Source organism: Agelaius tricolor, unplaced genomic scaffold (genome assembly GCF_023055355.1).
Source record: "Agelaius tricolor isolate 1412-34295 unplaced genomic scaffold, bAgeTri1.0.p SCAF_20, whole genome shotgun sequence".
NCBI classification, from domain to species: Eukaryota; Metazoa; Chordata; class Aves; order Passeriformes; family Icteridae; genus Agelaius; species Agelaius tricolor.
This window is the reverse complement of record NW_027269280.1, coordinates 11,984,157-12,009,537: the sequence shown is the minus strand read 5'-3', so window position 1 is coordinate 12,009,537 and position 25,381 is coordinate 11,984,157. Positions and strand designations below refer to the sequence as shown.

At 44.7% G+C, this 25,381-nt stretch overlaps 1 protein-coding gene across 1 annotated transcript in view; it reads right to left on the bottom strand.

Moving 5' to 3' along the window:
- The window catches only part of FBXW8 (F-box and WD repeat domain containing 8), a 62,601-nt gene that overhangs the window by 31,586 nt on the left and 5,634 nt on the right, over nucleotides 1-25,381 (bottom strand). The window contains exons 3-5 of the mRNA XM_071445661.1: nucleotides 20,745-20,909; nucleotides 20,396-20,484; nucleotides 2,333-2,490 (exon numbers count right to left, since the gene is read on the bottom strand). Of these exons, the coding sequence (XP_071301762.1) occupies nucleotides 2,333-2,490; nucleotides 20,396-20,484; nucleotides 20,745-20,909 (412 nt within the window). The remainder of the gene's footprint in view (nucleotides 1-2,332; nucleotides 2,491-20,395; nucleotides 20,485-20,744; nucleotides 20,910-25,381) is intronic.

Sequence of the window (25,381 nt, the reverse complement as noted above, 5' to 3'; positions counted from 1 at the left end):
GCTGCACATTGTTTGCCAGTCAAACCATGCAACTCCAGAGCGCAGGGGGGAGAGGCATGGCTGAAGCAGACTGCTGTTTCCCAAAAGCTGTGGCTCCCAGCCAAAGGCAGGCAAGCATGGAGCAGATGGAGTCCTGGCAAGGCCTCTCCTGTCCCTGCATTAGCAGCATCTGCTCATTACCCAGAACCCTCGCCTGCTTTATCTAATGCTCCAGGAAAAGCATTTTGATTTGATTCATTTCAGTTCGGTAACGTGCAACACAATTAGTGGTAAAATCAAACTGGAGCACTGCCAGTGCTGACAATAGGAAACAAGGCAGAAGAAATATGAGGCCAGTGGGTTGGAATTCAAAAATCACAACTGTGGCTCGAGTTGCCAAGTCCCGTTGCCCCAGGTGTACATCCAGTGCCCCCACTGAGCGCTGGCACGGGCACAGGGAACTTCATTTGCTCCTCATCCACTCCTCCCTCCTCTCCCTGTCCCTGCAGCCCGAGGCTGGCACCATCAGGAATCACAATCCCACTTTCCTCCAGGGCCACCATGGAGTGTCAACCCACTTTGGACAGAGCATCCCAGGAGGACATCCCTGTGTCCTTGGTGTGCCTGGGGAAGGAGCTGAGGAGCAGAGCAGGGCAGGCAGTGCCTGCCAGCCCTTGCCTGGGATGGGGAAGCAGGGCCAGCACCACGGGAGCCCTGCGGGACCGGGAGCAGCCGATGGTGTCGGGGCCAGCCAGGGATTCGCCAGGGAAGTCTAGACTGCCTGACAGCACCACCTCCAACACGAGCAGATGGTTCCTCTGGGTTAGTCAAACTTACAAACAAAGAGGAAAGGGAGCTGGAAAAGTACAACAAAGAACAATCAAACACATTATCTTCAAAGCCGTCCGCTCCCTCCCCAAAATTTAAAATAACTCTCTCCAGCAAACTGTAAATATGTGCTTTCGGCTTGCAGTTAGTAAACACTGCTAAAATGGGTCTTTTTATTTCCCTATTCCCATAGAAACTAATCTATTCTGACCAAGGCTTCTCAAATCAGAGTAACTGCCATATCACAGAGCCTATTAAAATCTCTACCCAAAAGAATAAAAGACGCCGAGCTTTATGCAAACTAGTTCAGTCACAGCACTGACAGCAAGGGATATGACAGGCAAAAAAACCCAGACAAATTATTAGATTAGTCAGTGGGAAACTGGAAAACAAACAAAAGACCCTCTGCTAGTCGTTGTTTGGAACACTGGAAAAAAAGCCAGCACTTAAACCTGCGTTATAATTTCCTATGACTCCAGTAAATAATAACAATTAACACCAGATTTGCTGGTGTCAGAAAATGTTGCCTATTAACAATTTTTACCCACAGAAAACCATCCTGGCATGATCCAAGCTAGAAAAACAGCTAAGGATGCTGAGAATCTTAAAACACATTAAAGCACTTAATTTACTTCTAAAATAAAAGTATGGATTAGGGATTGTGTTTGGATTATCCACCTTCTGTTTTGTTTTCACCTGTAGATACACCAGAATCAAAGACAGTAGGTGTACAAAGCTCTCTAAACTTACAAATATTCTTTATTTATACCCAAGAGACATTTTAAGTATCAAATTTTACACTTTAAAGATGATGGGAGTTGGGTTCTGCCTGAGCCCCTCAGTTTAGGATCCCAGTCGGCCGGTACTGTCCAAACCTGACTTTTTTAATTGCTGTTCCCACATCCAGAAAATGTTGGTCTCTGGCCCTTGTTGTCCATTAGAGAAACCCTCTAAGGATATTTAAAACAATGCACACAACCAGGATTTTATGAGGGTTTCACTAAATATTAGGTGAAAGCTTTCATTTCTTTAAATCCAAGTATATAACAACAACCCAGCACTGCAAACCAACACTTCAGTGCATCCACACACCACGCCAAGAGCAAGAGGGATGGGGATTAATCAGCCATCCAAGTTTACCACCATCCCCATAACAAAGCTCCACGCTACCCCAAGGGAGTTTTGGCCAGAGGAGAAGGCTGGTGGAAGTATATTTAATATTTTTATAGCAAAACAAGTTATTTGCTTAAGATAGCTTGGCTGGACTACAGCCTGGCACTCAAGCTTTGTGCAGCAGCTCCAGTAGGAATTAAAGCTCAGCTTTAATGGGTGCTATGTTCCAATGCCTCCTAATGCATTTAGGGTTATTGGCCAACTTTCTCACATAAAAGCAAGCGTGTGCGTGTGTGTGGATACACAGGATTACAGACACACAAAAAGCTGAGCACAGCTGCTTCATTTTTGTAAAGCCTTTTCTTTTTTTTTTGCTGTTGTTTTAATAGGGAGGAGAGTTGTGCTTGCTCACCGTCCTCGTGGGCAGCCACGGCCAGGGAGCTGTTGATCCTCACAAAGCAGACGTGTGGCAGGGCTCCAGCCCCTCCAGGGCCTGGCACTGCTGCCAGCACAGGGGCTCTGTAGTCCCAGGTGCGGGTGTCCCACAGCTTCACCTCCCCTGAGCTGTACCTGCAAAACAAGGGCAGACATCACCCACCTGGGAAATGAGTAATAGAGAATTTTTACAACTTGATGGAAGGCTTAGGTGGAGAGATAAGAATTGTTTTCTCTTCTTCTCTCCGTGCTTCTCCAGGAAAAAATCTTAGGAGAGAAAATGATGTCTCTCTCTGTTCAGAGAATGTGAATGCCACAGCATAGTATGGATCTGTATGCAAACTGTGCACATAATCGTAGTTATATAGAATTTGAAGGATTGTGTTGTATAAATTTGTCTGACCATTCAGAGTCCATCCAGAAACAAACAGGAAAAATCCTGGGAGAGAAAATGATGTCTCTCTCTGTTCAGAGAATGTGAATGCCACAGCATAGTATGGATCTGTATGCAAACTGTGCACATAATCATAGTTATATAAAATTTGAAGGATTGTGTTGTATAAATTTATCTAACCATTCAGAGTCGATCCAGAAACAAACAGGAAAAATCCTGGGAGAGAAAATGATGACTCTCTCTGTTCAGAGAATGTGAATGCCACAGCATAGTATGGATCTGTGTGCAAACTGTGCACATAATCATAGTTATATAAAATTTGAAGGATTGTGTTGTATAAATTTATCTAACCATTCAGAGTCGATCCAGAAACAAACAGGAAAAATCCTGGGAGAGAAAATGATGACTCTCTCTGTTCAGAGAATGTGAATGCCACAGCATAGTATGGATCTGTGTGCAAACTGTGCACATAATCATAGTTATATAAAATTTGAAGGATTGTGTTGTATAAATTTGTCTGACCATTCAGAGTCCATCCACAAACAACTTCAAAAACTAAATCATTTCACAAATCAAATGAAAACAGAGGATAGATCATAGTTAGATGACTTGTTTAAAACATAGTTTTACACCTTAACTAATAAAAATTTTACAAAATAATTGCTTGTTACAGTGACAATGTTAGTGATAGTGCTTTGCACACTTCACTGTGCACAGCAAACAATAAACAAAGCCATCAAAGTTTTTTCTGTTCGAGAGAGAGGGGGAAATGTGGGAAATTAATTTGTAGAGAATACTCAAAGCCTGACAGAAGGCCCACACAGTGTGCATCTGTATGCAAACCTCGAGATAAGAAATGCTGACTTAGAAATGCCATGGAATGGGACAGACATTGCTGAGAGAGGAATGGAACTAGAAACAAGTTTAAAAGGATGAGCTCACAAATAAGACTGGATACTTTGGAGAAACAGAACTATGAAAGATGCACTGTGGTGGGACCCACAAGGTGTAATTTTAGATGTTTGGCTTTAAGGCATTTACAGCATGGTGTGGCAAAAGCTAATAGGCCAAGAAACACTTACAGTGTATTGCAGTTAGGAAACAGTCAGCTTCTGATTGTGATGGTGTGAATTATAACATTTGTATTGCCTCACCCTTCTCATGAGACTGAAAATGGAATAAAAGTTTTTAAAACACCTCTCAGCTGCCCCATTTCTGGGTCAGAAAAGGTCATAATCCAACACCAACAACCCCACAGCACCTGCAAGGAAGGGGCTGCAGCAGAAGGGGGGAAGGAACAAGGATGGGTTCAAACAGCTCCCAGACTGATCCTCCCCCAGCCCCCTGTGCACAAAACCATCAGCTTTGCCCATTTTAGTCCCATTTATCGAATGTGGCACCAAAGTCTACCAGGGCAGGCAGGTAAATTGAAATTGGAGCTACAAGGAATGGTGTGGCCAGCAGGAACAGGGCAGTGATTCTGCACCTTGAGTGCTGTGTCCAGCCCTGGGGCCCTCAGTTTGGGAAGGACATTTAGGGGCTGGGGTGTGTCCAGAGAAGGGAAACAAGGCTGGTGAGGGGCTTGGAACACAAGTCCTGTGAGGAACTGTGAGTCCTGGGAGCTCCTGAGGGAGCTGGGGTTGTTTAGCATGGAAAAAGAAGGGTCAGGGGTGACCTTGTACAACCCCCTGACAGGAGGCTGTAGCCAGAGAGGGTTGGTCTCTTCTCCCAGGCAACAACTGACAGAATGAGAGGACACAAGTTGGGCCAGGGGAAGTTTAGACTGAACATCAGAAAAGAATTCTTCACTGAAAGAGAGACTGGGCACTGGAACTGTCTGCCAGGGAGGTGGTGTATCATTGTCACAGCTTTTAATGCAGGGATGGGAGCACAGCTGGGCTAAGAAGGATTTATTGCTCAGACAAACATCAGTCTCAGAAGTCATGAGATTTTAGAGGAGCAAGCAATCAGCCATAGATCAAAATGGTGACAAGTTCCTTGTTACAAGACAATACAGAACTTTCTAGCCCAATGAATAGATGCCACAAGGTTTATTTTGCTTTTCTAACCTATCACCTCTACTTACTTCTGCTGCACTGAGGGTACTTTTGTCCAATAAGCTTCTGTCTCACAGGCACACAGATGCTTCTATTGTAACTTCTAAACTCTCAGCTTATTCTATACAACCTCACCCCTACATTATAAACCCTTCACCACCTTATCAGTGCAGTTTCTCACTTACTTAAGGCACATTCTTACAACTATAGAAACATAAGTTTATGAATTTTCTGCTTAATGTCTCTGTGTTGTATTTTTACATCAATCCAACCTTTTTCTAAGGCTGCAGATCAAACCCTTCAGTGTCTGTGGAAGTTTCTGTTTGTCTGATTCCCACAGTGGTGGAGTCACTGTCCTGAATGTGGCACTCAGTGCCATGGTTCAGCTGATGAGGAGCTGCTGGGTCACATCACAGGCTGGACTTGATGTTCTCAAAGGACTTTTCCAATCCAGTTCATTCTGTGATTCTGTGACACACAACTGAGCTACCACAATCAGTATCCACTTTGCAACGAACACACAGGGAGAGCCAGGCTCAGGAGCAAAAAGGAAATCAGGAACAAGCTTAAATTACATCATGGCAAAAGTTCAAACTGGTTCTGTTCAGTCTTTCAAGATTTCTGATTGTGTTAAACCAGAGCATTTATCTATGACCATACAAGCATCCACCCAACCTGCTGCTCTTTATAGGAAGAAATTTCTTTTTATAGAAGAAATTTCTTGATGTCTCATCAACAGATCAATTTACCTACATCTCTGAAGACTAATTAAGTAATTGATTAACTAAGTGTTGTCTTTAGAATTAAGGTTCCTTTTTTTGCAGCAGGCTCACTAAAATATCACAAAAACTGTAATTTAACATGAGCTTGTCAATGAAGAAATAAAGAAACAGAACTCAACTTTTCAGATAATATTGAATATATCTGAATGAAAGAAGGCTGTTACACAGCAGACAATGGATAAACTGCCCTGGGCCATCTATGACCACACAAAAGACTATTAAAAGAAAATAAAAAGCACAGAAAAAAGCAGAGAAGTTTCTACAACTGGTCAAAGACCACAGTTCTATAATTATTTAAGGCCAGTTTTGACAAAACTGTGATAATTAACACTGCCAGATGTCTTCCTCTGGCATAGCTGACACTTGGTACTGTTCTGGAAAATCAAACATGCTTCTTGCTCTGTCACCTTTGTTGTTATATCCCGACTTTTTTGGGGAAAAGTATTATGGAAGAGTGATTCTTACCAGCCTCAGAGGTCTGGTGGTTGGGAATCTAGCTGTGCTTATGAGGAAAAAACCAGTTAATTACAAGAAAAAGAAGGAAAGGAAGGTTTAGGAGATGTGGAAGTTGCACTCAGGTTTCCCATTCTCTGGGCAGTGCCATGTCCAGGGCTCCTGGAACTGGGAACAGATCCCTCCCCATCTCCTGGTGAAAAGGCTCCCATTTACAGAAGCAATTAAAGTGCCCAGGGGGGTGGTGAAATCTGTCAGGCAGAGAGAGATGCACATGAATTGATCAGGAAGAGAGGGAAGCCTGTCCTTGTCACCTGCCTCCTCTGCTGTGCCTTACAGGGGAGCACCAGGAAATGAGAACAAGGTGGGACACTTCTCCCTTTCCCTCCCTCTGCAAACAAGGCCCAAACCCCTCTGAATCCTGCTTTCATTTCCAATTTACAGCAGCACAATCTAACAACAACATGCCAAGAAAGAAACTCCCCCAAAGCAAAATGTTTCACGTTGCATTGGACACAGACCACAGATCAGATCACAACAAATCTCCTCAGTTTGCAAAACTGCAAAGGGCTCATTTTGCTTCAAAATCTGGATATAAACCACAACAGGACAGGTGATTACTCAGATCTGCTGCAGGCCCCTTCAACAAGAGGCACTCAATGTTTTGGAAGCATTTTAATTTTGAAGTGGTTCTTGTTTCCTTACGTTAGGGTTGGTTTGGGTCGTGTTTTTGAGCTTCTCCTGACTGCCAAGAGCAGCAGATTCCTCCCAAGGGAAGCCAAAATTCTCTTGTCACTGAAAAGTGAGTTCCAGGGGAGACATAAAACACTGGTAGACTGGACAGAACTCAGTAACAGAGTATTTGTTTTAATCTCTAAATAAACAAGGAAGAACAGCATCTCCTCCTAGTGTAGCTCTCACACAGTCCAGGCTGGAGATGTAAAAACAAAGAATGAGAGAAGGAGAAAATGGCAGGAGAAGAGGAGAGACCCAGGGCTGGATAATTCTCAGGGCACACTGCATCTGGTTTCCCTACACAGCTTGGAACACAAGGGATCCACCAAAAAATAACAATGCATTGACTGCAATCCTGGAATTAAAGATCCAACATCACAGCACCACAGTAAATCCTTAAATTAATTTTATCTCAGAATTCAATCAAGTCAAAATTTAGCTTGAACCATTCTTTGCTCATGAAGAACCACCTGAACCACCTCTGAGCCAAGCACCACCAAACACTTCTGGCCATTGGTTTGAAATCAAGTTGATGATGAAATAAATTCTGATGTGTTTGTGCTGGGACCTGCTTGGCAGGGCCTGCACCAAGCCCACCCTGCAGCCTCCTCCTCCTCCCTCCTCCACTCCCTGGTGGATCAGCTCATGCTGGAGACTCCCATTCCTGTGCCATAGAGGCACAGCCCCTGCCAGGACCTGCAGGACACCAAGGTTTGTCCCCAGAGGGCTCTGACACTGCCCAGCAATCCCTGAGAGCATCCTGTGCTCCTCCAGTGACACAGACCAGGAGACTCCACGTGCCAGGAGAACCCTGCAAGAGCCCACCAAAGCTCCCCCATGGCTGTCCAGAAATCCCAGCAGTGCCAGCACAGGAAAAGTTCCTCAGGAAGGTTCCTAAGGCTTCCTGTACCCTCCTCCCCCATTTCTCACCATTCCCATCCTTCCCAGGGCAGTCCCACACAGCAGAGCTGAAGGATTGGGAGAGATGTTCCACAAGAACGTGCTGGGATCATGAGTGGAGCTGCAGGTCTGGGCAGGGAAGCAGCCTGGGGAGATGGGAGATAGAAACCAGCTCTGCCCATTTCCAGGGTGCACTGGGCCTGCACCAGGACTGAACTGGAAAAATTTCCAACACAGATGAATCCAATTCAGAAAGAAAAAAAAATTTAATGCTGTTGTAAAGAGCACCACACTTTCAATTTGTAACCACAACAAAAGGCTTTTAAACTATTAAAGCACTGCCTTGCTGTAAAAAAAATAAAAAGGCTGCTTTATTGCAGATAATTGGCAAATCTGCCCTATCAACAGAACTGGCTGGAGAGAGGAACACACTGCACTGTTTCTAGATAATTTCAAGATTTCTATTCATTTCCCACCACAACTTTCACATTTTGCCCTGAAAATTTCATTTGGATCACTCAATGAAATAACCCCAGGTCCAAGTCCTGCCCAAGAACAAGCCCAGCACTCCAAACCCTCTCAGTTACTGAATTTTCTACCAAGATGGCAATGAAATGCCCACTCAGCTTCCTGTTGGAGTGAAAATAAAACCTAAACCAACACCAAACTCCCTTCCTGTCTAATACAGCAATGATCCCATCCTGTTTGCTCTGACACCACCAGCCTTCAGCTGCTGCTGCTTTCCCTGATGGGTGCCATGAGCTGATGACTGCAGTGCAGGTAAATCCTCCAACAGCTGACACCACTGAGCACACCCAACAATCCAACCCCAACCCCTAAACCAACCCTCATTACAGACCTCACCTGCTTCATTTCATTTAGAAAGGCTGTCCAAAGTCTTGCTCTCCTGAGCACAACAGGGAGCAACAAGAACCCTGTTGCTCACAAGGCAAATTTTCCCCTCTCCTGATAGCCCTTCCCTGATTCCTTCCACCACACCACACCTGGCTCCCAGCTCTCTCTACTCACAGACACATTTTTCCTTCTCTGATGTTCAACAGAGCCTCTCCACACAAATAACTCAGCTTCTTTGATGGACTCACATTCCACTTTGCCCTTTGGAATATTTCAGTATAGACACATGAGAAGCAGCAGCAGAGAAGAGACAAGCTGTATTTTTCTAAATATACTTCTCAACAAGCCCATTCTGTAATTCTGGCCAGATATGGATCTAGATGTAAAAATTAGCCTGGATATTCAGCTTAAGCTTTACAAAGATGCATCAAAACCTTGCTGAAATAAGGCAACAATAGCTAGAATGCATATGGCATAGAAAACATGGAGAAAATTAAATTAATATACAATAAAAATACCTACTCATTAACCAAAAGCATCGTGACTACTTTTTAGTGGCAGTAATGAGAAGGACATTTTGCTCATGCTCTCCCACATGAGTGAAAGCAGAAGGAGCTGGGGTTAAAAGCTGCTGCTGCCCCACGATGAATGTCTGGGAAGCAGGTGGTGGAGTGCAGAGCACATGTGGGAGGAAGCAGAGCTGGAGGCTGGCACAGCTCTAATGAAGTGGTGCTGAAGAGGCAGACGATTTCATAAGGAGAAAAACATCAGGAAACTGGTCAAAACACAGAGTCTCATCTGAAAAAGCTCCACTGTGCTGGATAGCAATAGCCAGAACAAATTTGGGGAAGAGGAGGAGGGGGAGGCTGATCCCTCTCCAGAGCCCCAGATGTCTTTATGGTTGCCTAATGACAATTATACTCAACCAATTAAGACACTGCTATCACAGTTGCATTGTTAGTAAGGCTTTGGCCCTGAGTGTTGATGGCTGTCTAATTAGTGTTTGTGCAAAGTACAACTGCAACTAATATATAAACTGACAAATACACAAAAGAAAAACTGTTAACAGGAACATTTTCCAAACATTTGAGACTCTGCTCATTCAGTCCATGGCAGCAGCAAAGACAAACTGCTTTCCTTCATGGCTGGGGTACTGCTGGCACTGCAGAATTTCACTTCAAAGCACAGGGTCAACAGGGCCCTTGCTGGGTTTCTGTTCAGACAGGATGCTGGTGCCACTCACTTTTGGTGCTGCCTCGAGCACAGCCCTCCAGGGCAAGGCTTGCTGCACCAAACTGGGCTGGTCATCAAATACTTCTGATAAAACCCACCAGAAACCAGCTTACATTTTCCATATTTTCTCTAAAGAGTCTGTAGCAAGGAAAAGGAAGGAGAAAGAACCCCCTTTGTTTCACAGTCAGGTCTGATTTCCAGAAGGCAAAGTCTGTTCAGATTCCAGATACCTGCGGTGATCAACAAACCAAAAAAAAAAAAACCCCAACAACTTTGTTTCAGGCAGTCAGTGACCATCTGTTAATACTCAAAAGATCTTATTATGAAGTCCTTACAATGTCAGTGCATTTTATTGAAGTCAGTAGGAATTTTGCTGCAGTAACAGTCTCTGTTTAAGCAGATGCCTGTTGATAAGCAAGTAAAATAATGAGTATTTTGCATTGTCTTGCTCCAACAAGCACCTCAGAGCTTTCATCCTTATTCCACCAAAAGCAACTCTCCAGTCCTTCCTGTGTCTAATTAAGGTATCAGCCAGTGCCCCCCTCAGCAGGCTCAAGAATAAGGCCCAATTAAAGATGCAAACTCAAGCCCAAACACTTTCAAATTGGTTCAGATTGACCCTGAGCTCCATCTTCTCTCCCAAGCTCAAGTGAGACAGTGACAGCTCAATGTCCAATTTCAAAACACCTCCCCATCACAACCATGGCATGTTGGGAGGTACCTCAATCACAATGAAAAACACTGGAATTCAAGGGATTCTAGCACCTTCTTTGTGCTCCTCTGAAGTGAGGGATGAGTGAGGGACTGCTCAGAAACATCTACCACAGGGTGAGGAGCCTCAAAGACTGGAAAAGGTAAAAGTTCCCCATTCTCCCTGCATTCTCATTCCCAGGTATTTGGGTCCATTGATTTTGACATCTCTAACCAAGAGGTAGCTTGGCTGAAAGATTCCTTAAGGAAGGGATTCAGGAAAAACTAATAGTAGCAGAAAAGAGCTACTTGACATGGCAGAAAGGAATATAAATAGAACACAATGGCCAAAAATAAAACACAAATGGAACAGGGAAGAGAAAATTTTCAATTACATAGCAGAAAGCTACACCATAAAACACTAGGAAAAACAGATGGGGGTAAACCAAAACCAGAGTCTGAAACAATCCTAATGCTGCTAGAAGAATGCAGAGTAGAAAATTAATCTCCCTGATTTCATCCAAATGTACTTTTGGGTTGCTTGATATATGAGTGCAGCCATGAAAAATGTGACTAATGTGTCCCAAAATGGATCTGGAAGTACTTTCAGATTTAGCATGTAGGAAATCCATTCTGAGCATCCTCATGATCAGTTCCCAAACTCTTCTGCTGGGAACCCAACTTTCCAATTTACCAACCCACGCCCATCTGTGGACCCCTAACAAATATGGAGCTGCAGAGAGCTTCTACCTTCCTTTTTAGGGCTTTGTTTAGGAAATTATCCCTCCAAAAAGTGGGTTAAGCTGCTGGAGTGTGTGGTTCTGAAGCTCAGCACTGTTATCTGTAACAAAATTAACATTTCACCATCCTCACTGCTTCTGCCTCACCTTCTATATTAAGTGCATGCAAATGTCATACCAAGGGAACAGAAACAAGCCAAAGGCTTGTACTGTAAGGAAAACATTTTAATGAACATTTATAAAAGCAGCAATTAGAAAAAGCCACACTGTTTCTAGTAATTTGATTTTTAAGGCAAAAAAATCTCCCATCCCCTCGCTCAAGGTTCCAGTGGCTTGCATCAGCCCAGGCCCATTAATTAAAGCAGCTGCTCTACCAAGGAAACAAATTACTGTGGGTACAGGAGAAAAAAAAAAATCTTCTCTTTTCCATAAGAATTCAGGAGGCATTATGATGCAATTTGGGAAGGCTCTGCTCCATCAGCCCTATCATGTCACAAAGGACAAAGCACAGATAAAACAGTGGCTCCAGTTGCAGACAGAGGTGAGAAAACAGCACTGGAGGATGCTGGAAATCGATCTGTTTGCTCTGCAAGGAACACAAACTGCAACGTGCTGCAAGCAGCAGAGAGGAGGGGCAGCACCTGAGCTCCAGGCACTGATGGTGACAGCCCAAAGAGTAAAAATGAAATCTTCAACAAGTTGAGTAGAAAGAAGGATGGGTTTGTCTGGCCTTAGTAGAAATCCAGGATTTACAAGCTCAAAATTACTGCCTGTGCCTGCAAAACCCAGAGGCAAACCAAGAGCTCCAGGCAGGCTGGAAAAGCAGCTTCCAGAGAGTCAGATCAGGCTTCATAGGCAGTTGGGAGTGAAAAAACCCCAAACCAACTCAAAACTCCCTTCCTGTTTAATACAACAATGATCCCATCCTGTTTGCTCTGTCACCAAGAGCCTTCAGCTGCTTTCCCCTATGGGTGCCATGAGCTGATGATGGGTGCAGTGCAGGTAAATCCTCCAACACCCAACAACCCAAGGCCACCCTGGGTTCCAGCTGAAAGGTTTTTTTCAGGAGCTGGCAGAAAAGGCAGCCTGGCTGTCACTAACACCACCTCACCTAAGGCCCTGCTGATCTGTCACCTGAGCCCTCTGAACTCATGATGTCATTCCGCTGCTCAGGGTGAAAAGAGGAGCCCCGACACTGCTCCTTAACAATGATGAGAGTGAGTGAAGAGAGCACAAAAGGTCTGGGGAAGGTTGAAGAAAAAAATGATTATTTTCACCTTCTGCTTTGTTTGATATCTTGGCTCGCAGTCACTGAGAGGGGAAGGAGAAACTATGAAAGTTGTGGCATCATAGAAGTGAAATTTAGGCAATTAAACAAGGCAGGGGTTTATTCAGGCTGTTGGAAGTCTTCAGTTTGTTAACTTTGATTCATTTTCATTACTAATTAATATTTTGGTTTCCTCAGGTCTGCACACTGAATTAAGATGCAAGAGCTAATAATAAATACCTTGAGAATAACCCACAAGCCCTATAGCAAAAAATCCAAATTAGATGAGAGTTGACATGAAGTTTTAAAAAGTGCAGGAAAGCTTTTTCAAGCCTTTCGGGCTAGTTTCACACATCATTATGAAACTAAAGAGAGTGGCAAGCCCAGCTTCTAAAAAGTCATTTGCAGGTCACCTTTGAGCAGGAGCAAAGTAGAGTGCAAGGTGATGGAAGAGAACAAAGGAACTCACCATAAAGGAGCAGCTACTTGTGTGGAGATGTTGCTCAAAATGAGTTAAACTGAAAGGCCCAAATTGTTTGTGAGTGCTCCCATAATGAAGACAACTGTAGAAAATCATTTCAGCATTTAGGATGTCAGCATGAGAAATAAATGTCCAGATTCCCCATATAAACCACACAGGATATTTAGGAAGCTCTTCCTTAGCTCCTCATGGCCTTTATCAAGCATCACTTGGGGAAACATCACCTGTGCCAGGTGTGCCCCACCCTGAAAAGGGAGAAATGTGAATCTGTTGGTTTATCAAGGCAATCAGCAGATCAATCTCACCAGTCCTAACTCCTCAAATCTCAAGGCAAGCTGGCAGTACTTAGGGGGGAAGGAGGAAAACATCTGAAATTAAAATGTCAAGAGAAGCCAGGGCTGATTTCCCAGTCTGTAAGAGGTGCAGAGACTCCTCACAGCATCTGCTAAACCAGTTTGTGGCCAAGCTCTTCACTACCAGGCCACCACTGAGTCATGAAAAACTGAAGAAAAAAGAAAGAAAAAGATGATACTTTATAGTTCTGGGTCTTGGGAAGGGTGCTCTGACTCTGGTCTGACTCTTTTGTTTTATTTTCAGAGCCATCACCAGCAGCAGTGAAGCCACAGTGCTTTTTCTGCAGGCATTAAAAAATTATCACATCCCCCTCAAAGCCTGCCTGGTGTGGCTTTAGGGGTGAGCTGTGAGGTGAGACAGCACCAGCAGCACAAGGCAAGCTCACCCCAGGGCTCAAGAACAGCCACAGGTGAGGATTTCAGAGCCAGTCAGGAGCAACAGTCTCAGGATGTGCCATGGGATCCTCTGGAATGACAAGGTCAAACAAGGACCACATGCATGTTCTGAGATCACACTGCCCAGGAAGACCCAACCTCTGAGAAAAAGGGAGCAAAAGAAAAAAAGGGAGCAAAAAAGTAGCAATTTTACTGTCTGAACTAGCATTTGCTTAAAAAAGCCCCATATAAATCCAGATTTTAGTAAGAGAAAGTGAAGCAATGCAGGCATTCTGCACAGTAAATGACAGCATTAGGCACAGGGAGCCTCATCACCAGCAGGAATTTCTAAAAGCCAAGCAAGCAGCTATATAATTGCTTTAAGTAAGCTCTGACTTAGGGCTGAAACTCCATTTGAATGGGGGACGAGGGGGAGAACATCATCCCTTTAGAGAAGATCCTTCGAGACGTGTAACTGTAGAAAGGCTGGCAAATCCAGCATTGATTGGGAGTGAGGTAACCACAAACACCACTGGCTCAAATGAAAAGGGAGTCAGGGGCTGACCCAGAAAACAAGCCTGGTAACCACCGGGATGAAATTTTAATGACAAACACAAGAAGCTCTGCGTGCAGGCCAGATTGAATTATCTGATGTCAGGCAGCACAAAGGGGAGCTGCTCGCTGCCACCTCCGCTCCCAGCTCAGGTTGCACTCAATCAATCCCTGAAATTCTGCCATCTCCTGGCCTCAGCCTGGCCAGCAGCGTGGGGACAAGGGAGAGTGCATGGACTAGGAGCGTTTCTCTGGGTATTTCTGTGCCTTTGCTTCCTTCACAGATTAATAAAGAGCTGCTCTTGAACCAGCTCAAACTGTGCCTCTATAAATCACAGCTGCTGGTTTAAGTCACTCTGCCCACAACCTGTATAAATTCTCTTTCAGAAAGGTTAAAAAGCTCTACAGCAAGTAAAATAAAAATTGTTCCACTCTGCAGCGGAGTTTGAAGCAGGGCAGTGAAGATGACAAGATCACACCTAGCACAGCACAGGTTCAAATCAATCAGTGATTCCAGGCTTGCTCCAAGATTCCCAAACACACCAACCTCAGCATTCCTGCTCTCTCCAACCAGAACTCCTCTCAGCCCAACTAGAACTTCATCTTGCTGCTACCAGAAAAAGAGTTAAAGATGTTTCTATAAATACATCAGCAACAAAAGGACTGCTAAGGAGAATCTCCATTTTTATTGGATCAGGGAGAAACAGTGACAAAAGATGAGGAAAGGCTGAGGGAATTAAGGCCCTGTCCTCAGGGTACCCAGGCTGGAAAACAGGGGCAGGGAGCAGAATGAAGGCCCACGATTCAAGGGGAAATGGTTGGGATTCTGCTGCAGCCCTTGGGACCCACCCCAGGCTGCTCAGGGAGGGGGGCAGAGCTCACCCCAACACTTCCCACCCTTCCCAGCAGGGAGGAGGCCACGGACCCTCCTTTCCCAGGGGCAATCAGTGAGCTGAGCTCAGTGATGCCTATCTAGGAGCTGGGCTGGAAGGATGACCCAGGGAAATGCTGCCTGTTATGAGTAGAAAATTTGCCATTTTTTAAAAAGGTTGCAGAGTTCACAGGTTGGGCCATTTGCTGCCAGGGTGGAGTTCTGTTTGTTGCTGTAATCACCTGTCATTTTCGTTAACTACTGTGACCACAGGGGTCTCAGGATGAGGGAAGAGATGAGGATCTGACTCCATGTTTCAGAAGGCTGATTTATTATTTTATGATATATATTATATTTAAACTATACTAAAATTATAGAAGAAAGGATTTCATCAGAAGGTTAGCTAAGAATAGAAAAAGAAAGAATGATAACAAAGGCTTGTGGCTTGGACAGAGAGTCTGAGCCAGCTGACTGTGATTGGCCATTAACTAGAAACAACCACATGAGACCAATCCCAGATGCACCTGTTGCATTCCACAGCAGCAGATAACCATTGTTTGCATTTTGTTCCTGAGGCCTCTCAGCTTCTCAGGAGGAAAAATCCTAAGGAAAGGATTTTTCATAAAAGATGGCTGTGACAAATTACCTGTTGTTGATGGTTGGGAATCCCCCTTTTGTCAGTGGCACCCTGCTGCTTCCTGGAGGATGGCAGCCAGATAGTGAAGAAGAGGGAACAACAGAGCTGGCATGCAAATGAAAAAGCCCCTCACCAAACCTAGCCAAAATCCCCTAAAAACAACGAGCCAACACAGTATTGACAGATCAAAGTGATGTCTAGTCATGAGGAACAGAATCCAATATCTGCTTAGACCCTTTTTACCCCTCACCCTAACCTAAAAAGATGCCAGCTGGACAAAGGATCTCGAATGTCAAACCGAAAAACTGGGAATCTCCTGATGCTCTCGTGAGGGTGGGAGCCCCAGCTCTGCCTGCAGACCAGTGGATGAAGCTGCACTCTTCCTCCTCCTCCTCCTCCATGCCATTCCTGGGAGCAGCGGCGGCGTGAGCGCGCCCCATCGGTTCTCCCCACCCGAGCTGATTTTTAACAAAGGCATTAAAAAGGAGAAAGATCTCCTGCCCTATTTATTTCACTGCCCTGTCAGCCTGACCTCAGTGCCAGGCAAAGTTCTGGCACAGAACATCAGCAGGGCCAAGTGCAGGGTCCTGCCCTGGGCCACCACCACCCCAGGGAATGCTGGAGGCTGCACAAGGTGGACAAAGTTCTGAGGGTGCTGGTGACAGCAGCTGGTCACCAACCAGCCCAGGTGTGCCCAGGTGTGCCCAGGTGTGCAAGGGGCCAAGGGCACCTGGGCTGTCCCAGGGCACAGCACTGGGCACTCCTGGGGCACCTCCAATCCTCTGCCCAGTTCTGGGCCCCTCAGGACAAAAAGGAGCTGGAGGGGCTGGAGTGTGCCCAGGGAAGGGGCTGGAGCACCAGGAGTGGCTGAGGGAATTATGATCAAAAAACCTGCTAAAAACTGAGCAGCCCTGAGCAGAAATAGAAAATATTTGGAATAGAAAATATTCTGAATAGAAAATCCTTGGTAAATGCCCCACAATTCTGGATTAGCAGCACCAGGCCTTGCAAACTCACACATTCAGACACTCAGGTCCCTCTGTAATCACTGATTATTCCCATGCAAAGCTGAGCACAGTGTTTGTGAAACAGGAGAGAGAATCATTAAATGTAACAGATAATTGATATTTATACTGAGAGGAGAATTGACTTTGTAAACCTCAGCTATTAAATTACTTCTTCAGCACTGAAAGAACACAACAGTTTGCTATTGATCACCAGATTCATTACACTTTTATGACAAATTTGAAAGCACAATGCCATTAAGTTCAATTTTATAAGCTGGGTGAGACAGGGGAGGGTTATGGTTGGATTTAAAAAATAAAAACACAGCAAACAACAAAACCCCAACAATTCCTTGGTATCTTAAATACTTACCAAATGCACATAAAGTATTTCTCTGCACAATTTGCTGACGCCCTCTGAAGTTTTAGTTATAACTTGAAGTCTCCCTTGTTTGATATTTATCATTTACCAACTTAAGAGACCAAGCAGAGTGAAGGACAAGCAGTAAACAGCAAAGGACATAACATAATTTTTGTGTTCTAATACTCTAAACCCTTCATTTACTAACCAGGTAAATTCAAACAGCTGAATTCTAATTTGCTCATGTTGTTTCATCAAACACATGCTCACAGCTTCATAAAGAGATCATTCATTTTTTAGAGAAATTACTGGGAAGTCATTTAAGTGAGCATCATTTTTTCTAAAGGATACACACATCCAAATTTCCCTCAGTGGTCTCTTACCTGCTCACCTATTTTCAGGAATCTGAATTATTTAATTGTACCACAGCCCTGATGCAAATTCACCAAGAGAATCAGGAGATACTGGAGGAACTGGAGAACCAATATGAAAAGTATGTGCCACTGTCAGGACCCAACTTCTCTGATACACCAAGCCAAAATATGGACTATTGGAGTTTAATATGCAGGATTCATAACCTTTGCTTATTAATACTTCAGAAATGTAATTTAATCTGCATAACTCCTATCTACTGCATGTTTGGATATAAATACAAAAGAGAAAATGAAAGAAAAGAAGAGCAGGAGGTTTTGGCAGCAGCATGGAGACAACTGGGTTTGCTGTCTGAAAGTTTAGAGTCCTGCTCTCAGCTGCCCAAGAGCATTCAAAACCATTTCCACTAATTAGAGTTTTCCAGGCATCTTTCTTATAATCAAAAAATTATAAGAATTTTGAATTATTTTAGAAGCAGTTTTCTCATTCCCACACCATTAACATGAAGTGCTACCATTAAACATTGAACTCTGGTATGTCAAGGGCAATGTAATAATTGTATTTATATCATAATTCTTATTTACTCATGTCATTTCTGGAGGGTTACTAATTACTGAACCTGTGAAATTCAAACAGAACACAGTAAAGCCTCACACTTCCTGGGAGAATCACTGGAACCTCTTCTAAAAATTTGTGAGACTTAAAATTATATTTAAGAGTATAAACTACATGAATAGGTAACACTAAACCAAGGTCCAGAAAACTTCTATATTAGGAAAAGAGAAGTTTATCTATTCTGAGTGGGTTATTTTCCTCCCAAGTTGTCTTTTAAGTAAGAATGGACCAAAGTAACAATCCTAAGTTATTTTTGTGCTGTGACAAGATACCCTTGTGATTAAGAGATTTTTATGAAAAAACATTAAAAAGGTGGATTTTTTTCAGTAGATGTGTAAAATGTTTAATACATTCTGGGTGCTTCCACAGCAAAACAATAGATGGAGTTCATCAGAAAGTACCTGAGTTTTTACAGGGACTACTTGTACATGAGATAACTTTTGAACAGTTCCATAAAAATTTGGACTGCTGAGGTAAATTGTAGATAAACATCCTCATCAGTCACTAAAAGACAGCCTGTCTCAGGAACTGCAGGTGAATCCATTCTTAACAGAATTAAGGTTAATTAATTAAGCAACAAACAGGTGCTGCTTTTGAATTTATTAAAGGAAGCACCTGAGATTTCAGATGGCGAAGGTGGAGTGAGCCCTCCACAGACTGGTAAAGATGGAGTGGGCATTACACAGCCTGGTAAGGATGGAGCAAGCTTTACACACTCTGTTAAAGGTGGAGTGAGCATTACACACTCTGGTGAAGATAAAATGAACATTACACTTTCTATAGAAGGTGGAGTAGGCATTACACAGCCTGGTAAAGGTAGAGTAGGAATTACACACACTATAAAAAATGAAGTGGGCATTACACACTCTGATAAACATGGAGTGAACATTACACACTCCACAAAAGGTGGAGAGGGCATTACACACTCTGGTAACAATGGAGTAGGCACTACACACTGTTGCAGGTGCAATGGACATTACACATTCTGTAACACATGGAGTGAACATTACACTCTGTAAAAGGTGGAGTGGGCATTACACACTCTACAGAGGGTGGACTGGACATTACACACTCTACAGAGGATGGAGTGGACACTACACACTCTACAGAGGGTGGAGGGAGCATTACACACTCTATAAGAGTGGACTGGACATTACACACTCTATAAGATGGAATGGACATTACACCCTCTATAGAAGGTGGACTGGACATTACACTATAGAAGGTGGAGTGGGGATTACACACTCTACAGAGGATGAAGTGGGCATTACACACCCTACAGAAGGTGGAGTGAACATTACCCACTATAAAAGGTGCAGTAGGCATTACACACTCTATGGAAGGTGCAGTGGGCAGTGCACACTCTGTACAGCCACAGTGGGCACTGCAGACCCTGCTGCAGCCACAGTGGGCATTACACACTCTATGGAAGGTGCAGTGGGCACTGCAGACCCTGCTGCAGCCACAGTGGGCATTACACACTCTATGGAAGGTGCAGTGGGCATTACACACTCTATGGAAGGTGCAGTGGGCAGTGCAGACCCTGCGCAGCCACAGTGGGCACTGCAGACTCTATGGAAGGTGCAGTGGGCACTGCAGACCCTGTGCAGCCACAGTGGGCAGTGCACACTCTGTGGAAGGTGCAGTGGGCAGTGCACACTCTATGGAAGGTGCAGTGGGCAGTGCACACTCTATGGAAGGTGCAGTGGGCAGTGAACACTCTATGGAAGGTGCAGTGGGCAGTGCAGACTCTATGGAAGGTGCAGTGGGCATTACACACTCTATGGAAGGTGCAGTGGGCACTGCAGACCCTGTGCAGCCGCAGTGGGCAGTGCAGACCCTGTGCAGCCACAGTGGGCAGTGAACACTCTATGGAAGGTGCAGTGGGCACTGCAGACCCTGTGCAGCCACAGTGGGCACTGCAGACCCTGTGCAGCCACAGTGGGCACTGCAGACCCTGTGCAGCTGCAGTGGGCAGTGCACACTCTGTGGAAGGTGCAGTGGGCAGTGCACACTCTATGGAAGGTGCAGTGGGCAGTGCACACTCTATGGAAGGTGCAGTGGGCACTGCAGACCCTGTGCAGCCACAGTGGGCACTGCAGACCCTGTGCAGCTGCAGTGGGCATTACACACTCTATGGAAGGTGCAGTGGGCACTGCACACTCTATGGAAGGTGCAGTGGGCAGTGCACACTCTATGGAAGGTGCAGTGCAGCCCCTGTGCAGCCGCAGTGGGCAGTGCAGACCCTGTGCAGCCACAGTGGGCACTGCAGACCCTGTGCAGCCACAGTGGGCACTGCAGCCCCGTGCTCACCCTGCCATGACCACGCCGTCGCAGCAGTGGACGTCGCACAGGACGCGGCCGGGCTCGTAGTGCAGCTGGCTCACAGCACCCACACGGTTCTGCAGAGAGACACAGGCTGGGTGTTCCCATTCCTTTAGCCACCAAAACCTGCTGCTGGCAAACTCCCAGCTTTGCTACTGCTGCTGAGAGAAAACCCCCCCAGCAGCTTTCAGCTGGGAAAGAGGAGCTGCACAACACAACCCCAACTCTCCTCTCCAACTTGCTCTAAGCAGGTTCCCATTTTTTCCCATTCCAATTTTTCCCCGTTCCAATTTTTCCCCAATTCCAATTTTTCCCAATTCCTTAATTTCCCTCTGACCTTCCAGTTGGTTTTCAGCATGTGCTCTCTGGCTCTGCAGTTTTTGAGGGCAAGCTTCCAGCAGGAATGGTCAGAGATGCTCATGTCCAACAGGTATCCCTCCTCCTGGCACAGCCGGTACCACAACACTTCGTCTTCTGCAAGGATTTTCCATGTCCTGCTGACCTAGAAATCAATGTTTATATATGGATCTCTCATAAATGGATAAGGAAAAATGAGATTTAATATGAAATATTAAATAGTATCTGAAATATAAAGATATAAATTAATACAGGCTTGTACTAAGATTAAAGTCTTACTTTAATAAATATATTTGTTCAGTCTTCATACACCTGAGTGTATAAAAACCCCAGACTTTTAACAAAAGGCTTGTTTTCTGTGGTTTGTTCAGGAAATAACTGAGTTTATACTCCACTAAAACTCCACATAACATAGACACCAGCTTAGTGGCTACACTGTCAACCTGAAATATCACTGACTGGAAAAATTTGACAGGAAAAGCAGCAAGAAAACAATTAAGAGAGAATTGTGAGCTTAGAGCAAAAATATGAATATATTTTCATATTTGTAGCTAAGAAACCCTCTCAGATCACAGCACCATATCCCTGAAGTCCCACTGACAATGCCTGATTAGGGGTATGACATTAGTGATTTATAACCTATTGTATTACAGTATGCATAAATAGGAATGAATTATTAAGTTTTTCAAGCAGCCTCAAGTTGCTGCCCATTCCAGAGAGAACAGCTTCATCACAATCAATTGTGGGCTCAGAATTAAAGATTCAAGAGGTAAGAGCCAACTTAAGTAGCTTTTTTTTTTTTCCTCTGTAATTCTTAATTTAAAAAAAACAGACGTAACCAATGAAAGCCACTGCTGGTGAAAGCAGCAATCAATTGTGCTCTGGTTCTAAAAAGATTAAAAGAACCTTCTGAGACTGACATCATTTTTAGTAAGTTACAATTAAGCATCTAATGTTCATTTCAGTCCCCAGATTATGCCAAGAATCCAAGCCTCCCATGGACACAAACTCCCCCAGGACCATCTCTTTCTATTTATTTGCCATTTTTTTCCATAGTGACACACACATAGAAAATGTTTAATATGATGAAAGAAGGGGTGATCTGAGTAACCTGCAAGTGTTTTTAAGGTTTGAGACCTACAGAGAAAAGCAGTGCTCAAATAGGAATATCCAAAAGCAGCAAAATGAACATTCTGAATCACCCAGAGAGCTCAGTGCAAACTGGCAGAGGGAGACAATCCCCCTCCATCCTCTGACAAAGGAAATGACCTGCACAGGGCAAGAATAAAGCCCTGAAATGACAGAACCAGCACTGAGGCTGCTCCAGCAACACACAGTACCCTGGAATCAAAGTGCTGAGCCCTCCTGTCCCTAGAGGGACACACTCAGCAACTTCAAAAGCACCAAAAAGAGGCAATCCCAAATCCAAACCATTAAGAATTTGCTCTCAATTTGATTTAAAAGTAGGATAAATATCTGTGTTATTGCTCCAAGAACACACAAAAAAAAAAACCCAAAACCCCAAAGCAGCTTTCTGCTGACACACCAAAAGAGCAGCTGTGGTGCAGGAGTGGAGCTCCCCAGGCAGAACCTCTGCCCCCTCCCCAAACAGCAGCACATTTTCCTGACAGGGACAGGCTGAGCACACGCACAGGGAAGCGCAGCCAAACCAGGCCAGCTCTTGCCTTGCTTTCCAAAAGAGAAATCAAAAATAAACACACACCTTTCAGCCTGCCAAAAGAGACAATATTGCACAGACCTTTCAAGTTTCAAGGTCTTAAAAGCATTTTATAAAGACAGTAAAACAAAAGAAAAAGGGGGGGAGCTACATAAAATTTTGACTGCCTTTTCAACTTTCAGGGGGAATAAAGATCCTATCCTATCCTGATTTTTTTTCAATCAAATTACAGTGAACCCTGCTGCTTTACAAGCCTGAATTTCCAAAGGGTCCCTAACCCAGCCTTTTCTTACAGCCCCAAACTCACATGCCAATCCCTTGTAAAACCCCACTGAGCGAGGCTCAGCTGCACGAAATCACTAATAAAGAGTCTCAAGCATTTCACTTTACAGCACCACTGTGAGCTGCAGCATTAAAACCAGCCATTGGCTTCAAGTCAGCTTTATTAGATCTGCTTGACTTGGAGTTTCAGGTGAGGCCCCAAAAGCCAGGGCATTATAGCTTTATTTACATGCACCTAAAAGCTGGGTGCTGGAGAGGAGCTGAGATGTGCAAAGCTCTTGTTAAAACTTGTTTCCAAATCTAAACTGAACAGAAACTCCAGCAAGGATCAATGACAACATCTTACAGACTTGTTTATAGATTTGGAGTCCTGAATTTAATTTTGTCTTCAGTGTTCCTATTATCTTTTTACAACTGTTCTCAGCAAAGAAAGTTTGGGTTCCCCTGAGCTCCACAGAGGGACAGTTTTATATTTTATAGTTCAGCAAGTAATAATGTTCTGAAGGACTTCAAAAGCTTTTGCTGACACAGACTTTGCTATTTGGTTTTGCCTCTGGGGGATATTTTTCCCCCTAAAAAACCCCACCTCTTCCATCAAATGCAAAATTTCTTCTAATCCCATCTAAATCAACTGGCTCAAATCCTAATGAAGGTTTATTCATCCCTCTGCATCTGATAATGGTTTTTATTTCACTAGGTTTATTTTCTTCCCCAGACACACAAAGGCAGAGTCAAGGCTCATTTGCTGAGACCAGGGGCCTCAATTAGAACTCGCTGGACTTTGAGCTCAGTACAAAAAATAGTGCCAAGTGTTTAATCCAAAGCCATTCTGATGGAAACTGCTCATCTTTTCTGCTCCCAGCCCTGAGCACAAAATGGTTTGGCCTGGAAGGGACCTTAAAGCCCATCCAGTGCCACCCCTGCCATGGCAGGGACACCTCCCACTGTCCCAGGTGCTCCCAGCCCCAGTGTCCAGCCTGGCCTTGGGCACTGCCAGGGATCCAGGGGCAGCCCCAGCTGCTCTGGGCACCTGTGCCAGGGCCTGCCCACCCTGCCAGGGAACAATTCCTGATTCCCAATATCCCATCCATCCCTGCCCTCTGGCACTGGGAGCCATTCCCTGGGTCCTGTCCCTCCATCCCTTGTCCCCAGTCCCTCTGCAGCTCTCCTGGAGCCCCTTTAGGCCCTGCAAGGGGCTCTGAGGTGTCCCTGGAGCCTTCTCCTCTCCAGGTGAGCACCCCCAGCTCTCTCCAGCCCTTGGGGCATTTCCTCCTCTGGTCTCACTCCAGCAGCTCCAGGTCCTCCTGATGTTGGAGGGCAGCTCTGCAGGTGGGCTCTCACCTGAGCAGAGCAGAGGGGCAGAATCCCCCTCTTTCCTACTGCTCCTGATGGGGGCTCAGCCCAGGGCAGGGATATCCTTATCCATCCATTCCTCTGCACTCTCTGGGAATCACAAGGAGGATGGATGATGGCTTTTACCCATAAACAACCTTGATGCAAAGCCATGCTCAAAAAACACATTCATAAATGTATAAACATTAAAGCCTCAACAGTTTGACAATCCCAGAAGCCCTGGAAGCAAGCAGCTGAAATTCTTGATTTATGCACGACAATTCATTCCTAAATTCCTAGAAACAGTCTCCCTTGCCCTAGATACATACACAATTCCTGTGTTGGTAAACACTTTTAAACCTTCTCTAAGATGAAAACCTAACAGGTCAAGGGAATTTCCCCCAGAAACAAATCTGCCAAAATTCAGTGCTGCTGAATTCAAACACATCCCCTCATCACCAAGCTGAACCATAAATGCCAGGTCCCCAAGCCATGGGTAAAATAAATGTATTTACAGTATCAGCCCTAAATCACACCCAGGCATTCCAGTTTGTCACATCTGTGGGGTCCCAAGGGATTGTTTTTCCTTTCCCCCTACACCCTGACCAGGAGGAAGGAGTGACTGCTCCCAAACCTGTCACAGGAGAGTCACTCATGGTACAGATATTTCTGCCAATGGTCAGAACACAATCAGAAAGTGCTCAGAGGGCAGAATTTTGCCTTACCCTGGCCTGTTCTGTGCTACACAAAGCCCTGGATACTTTTCTCCTTGGATTGCACACGTGGGATATCAACAGGGACTGGTCTGGTGGGTGCTGCTGAATGTCACCCCCCTACTGCAGACCCAGCAGAGCTCAGGACATTTATTTACAGACTTCTGTACTTCCAGTGCCACACAGACAGGTTGTGGTTTACACTACTGATTCCAAAAATCAAAGAAAAGCTGTGGGGGAGCGAGGGAGAGGGAAATATCAAGGTGAAATTCAAGTTCTCCAGACAGTCTGTGGTGTGATTCAATCTCAGAGAGGCTCTGCAGTCAGGCTCCTTTCCTGTTAGCTGGTTACCAATTTGGCAGAAAGGACTAAGCAAACAGGTTTTCTCCAAAGGCACTCACATGGATCATGATGCCAATTCCACCAACTGGCCCAATTTCACTGAAATCCCAAGGCACCTTAATAAAAAAAACCTTTCTAGGATAACACCATAAAGCAGCAGGGTTTTCCACGGAACAGAAGAGGGCTCCCCCCCTTCAAAAACAAAACCACCAGGAGAAAAATGAAAATGCTATTTATTTTTATGGCTCTGCTTTTTATTTGAACAGTTAA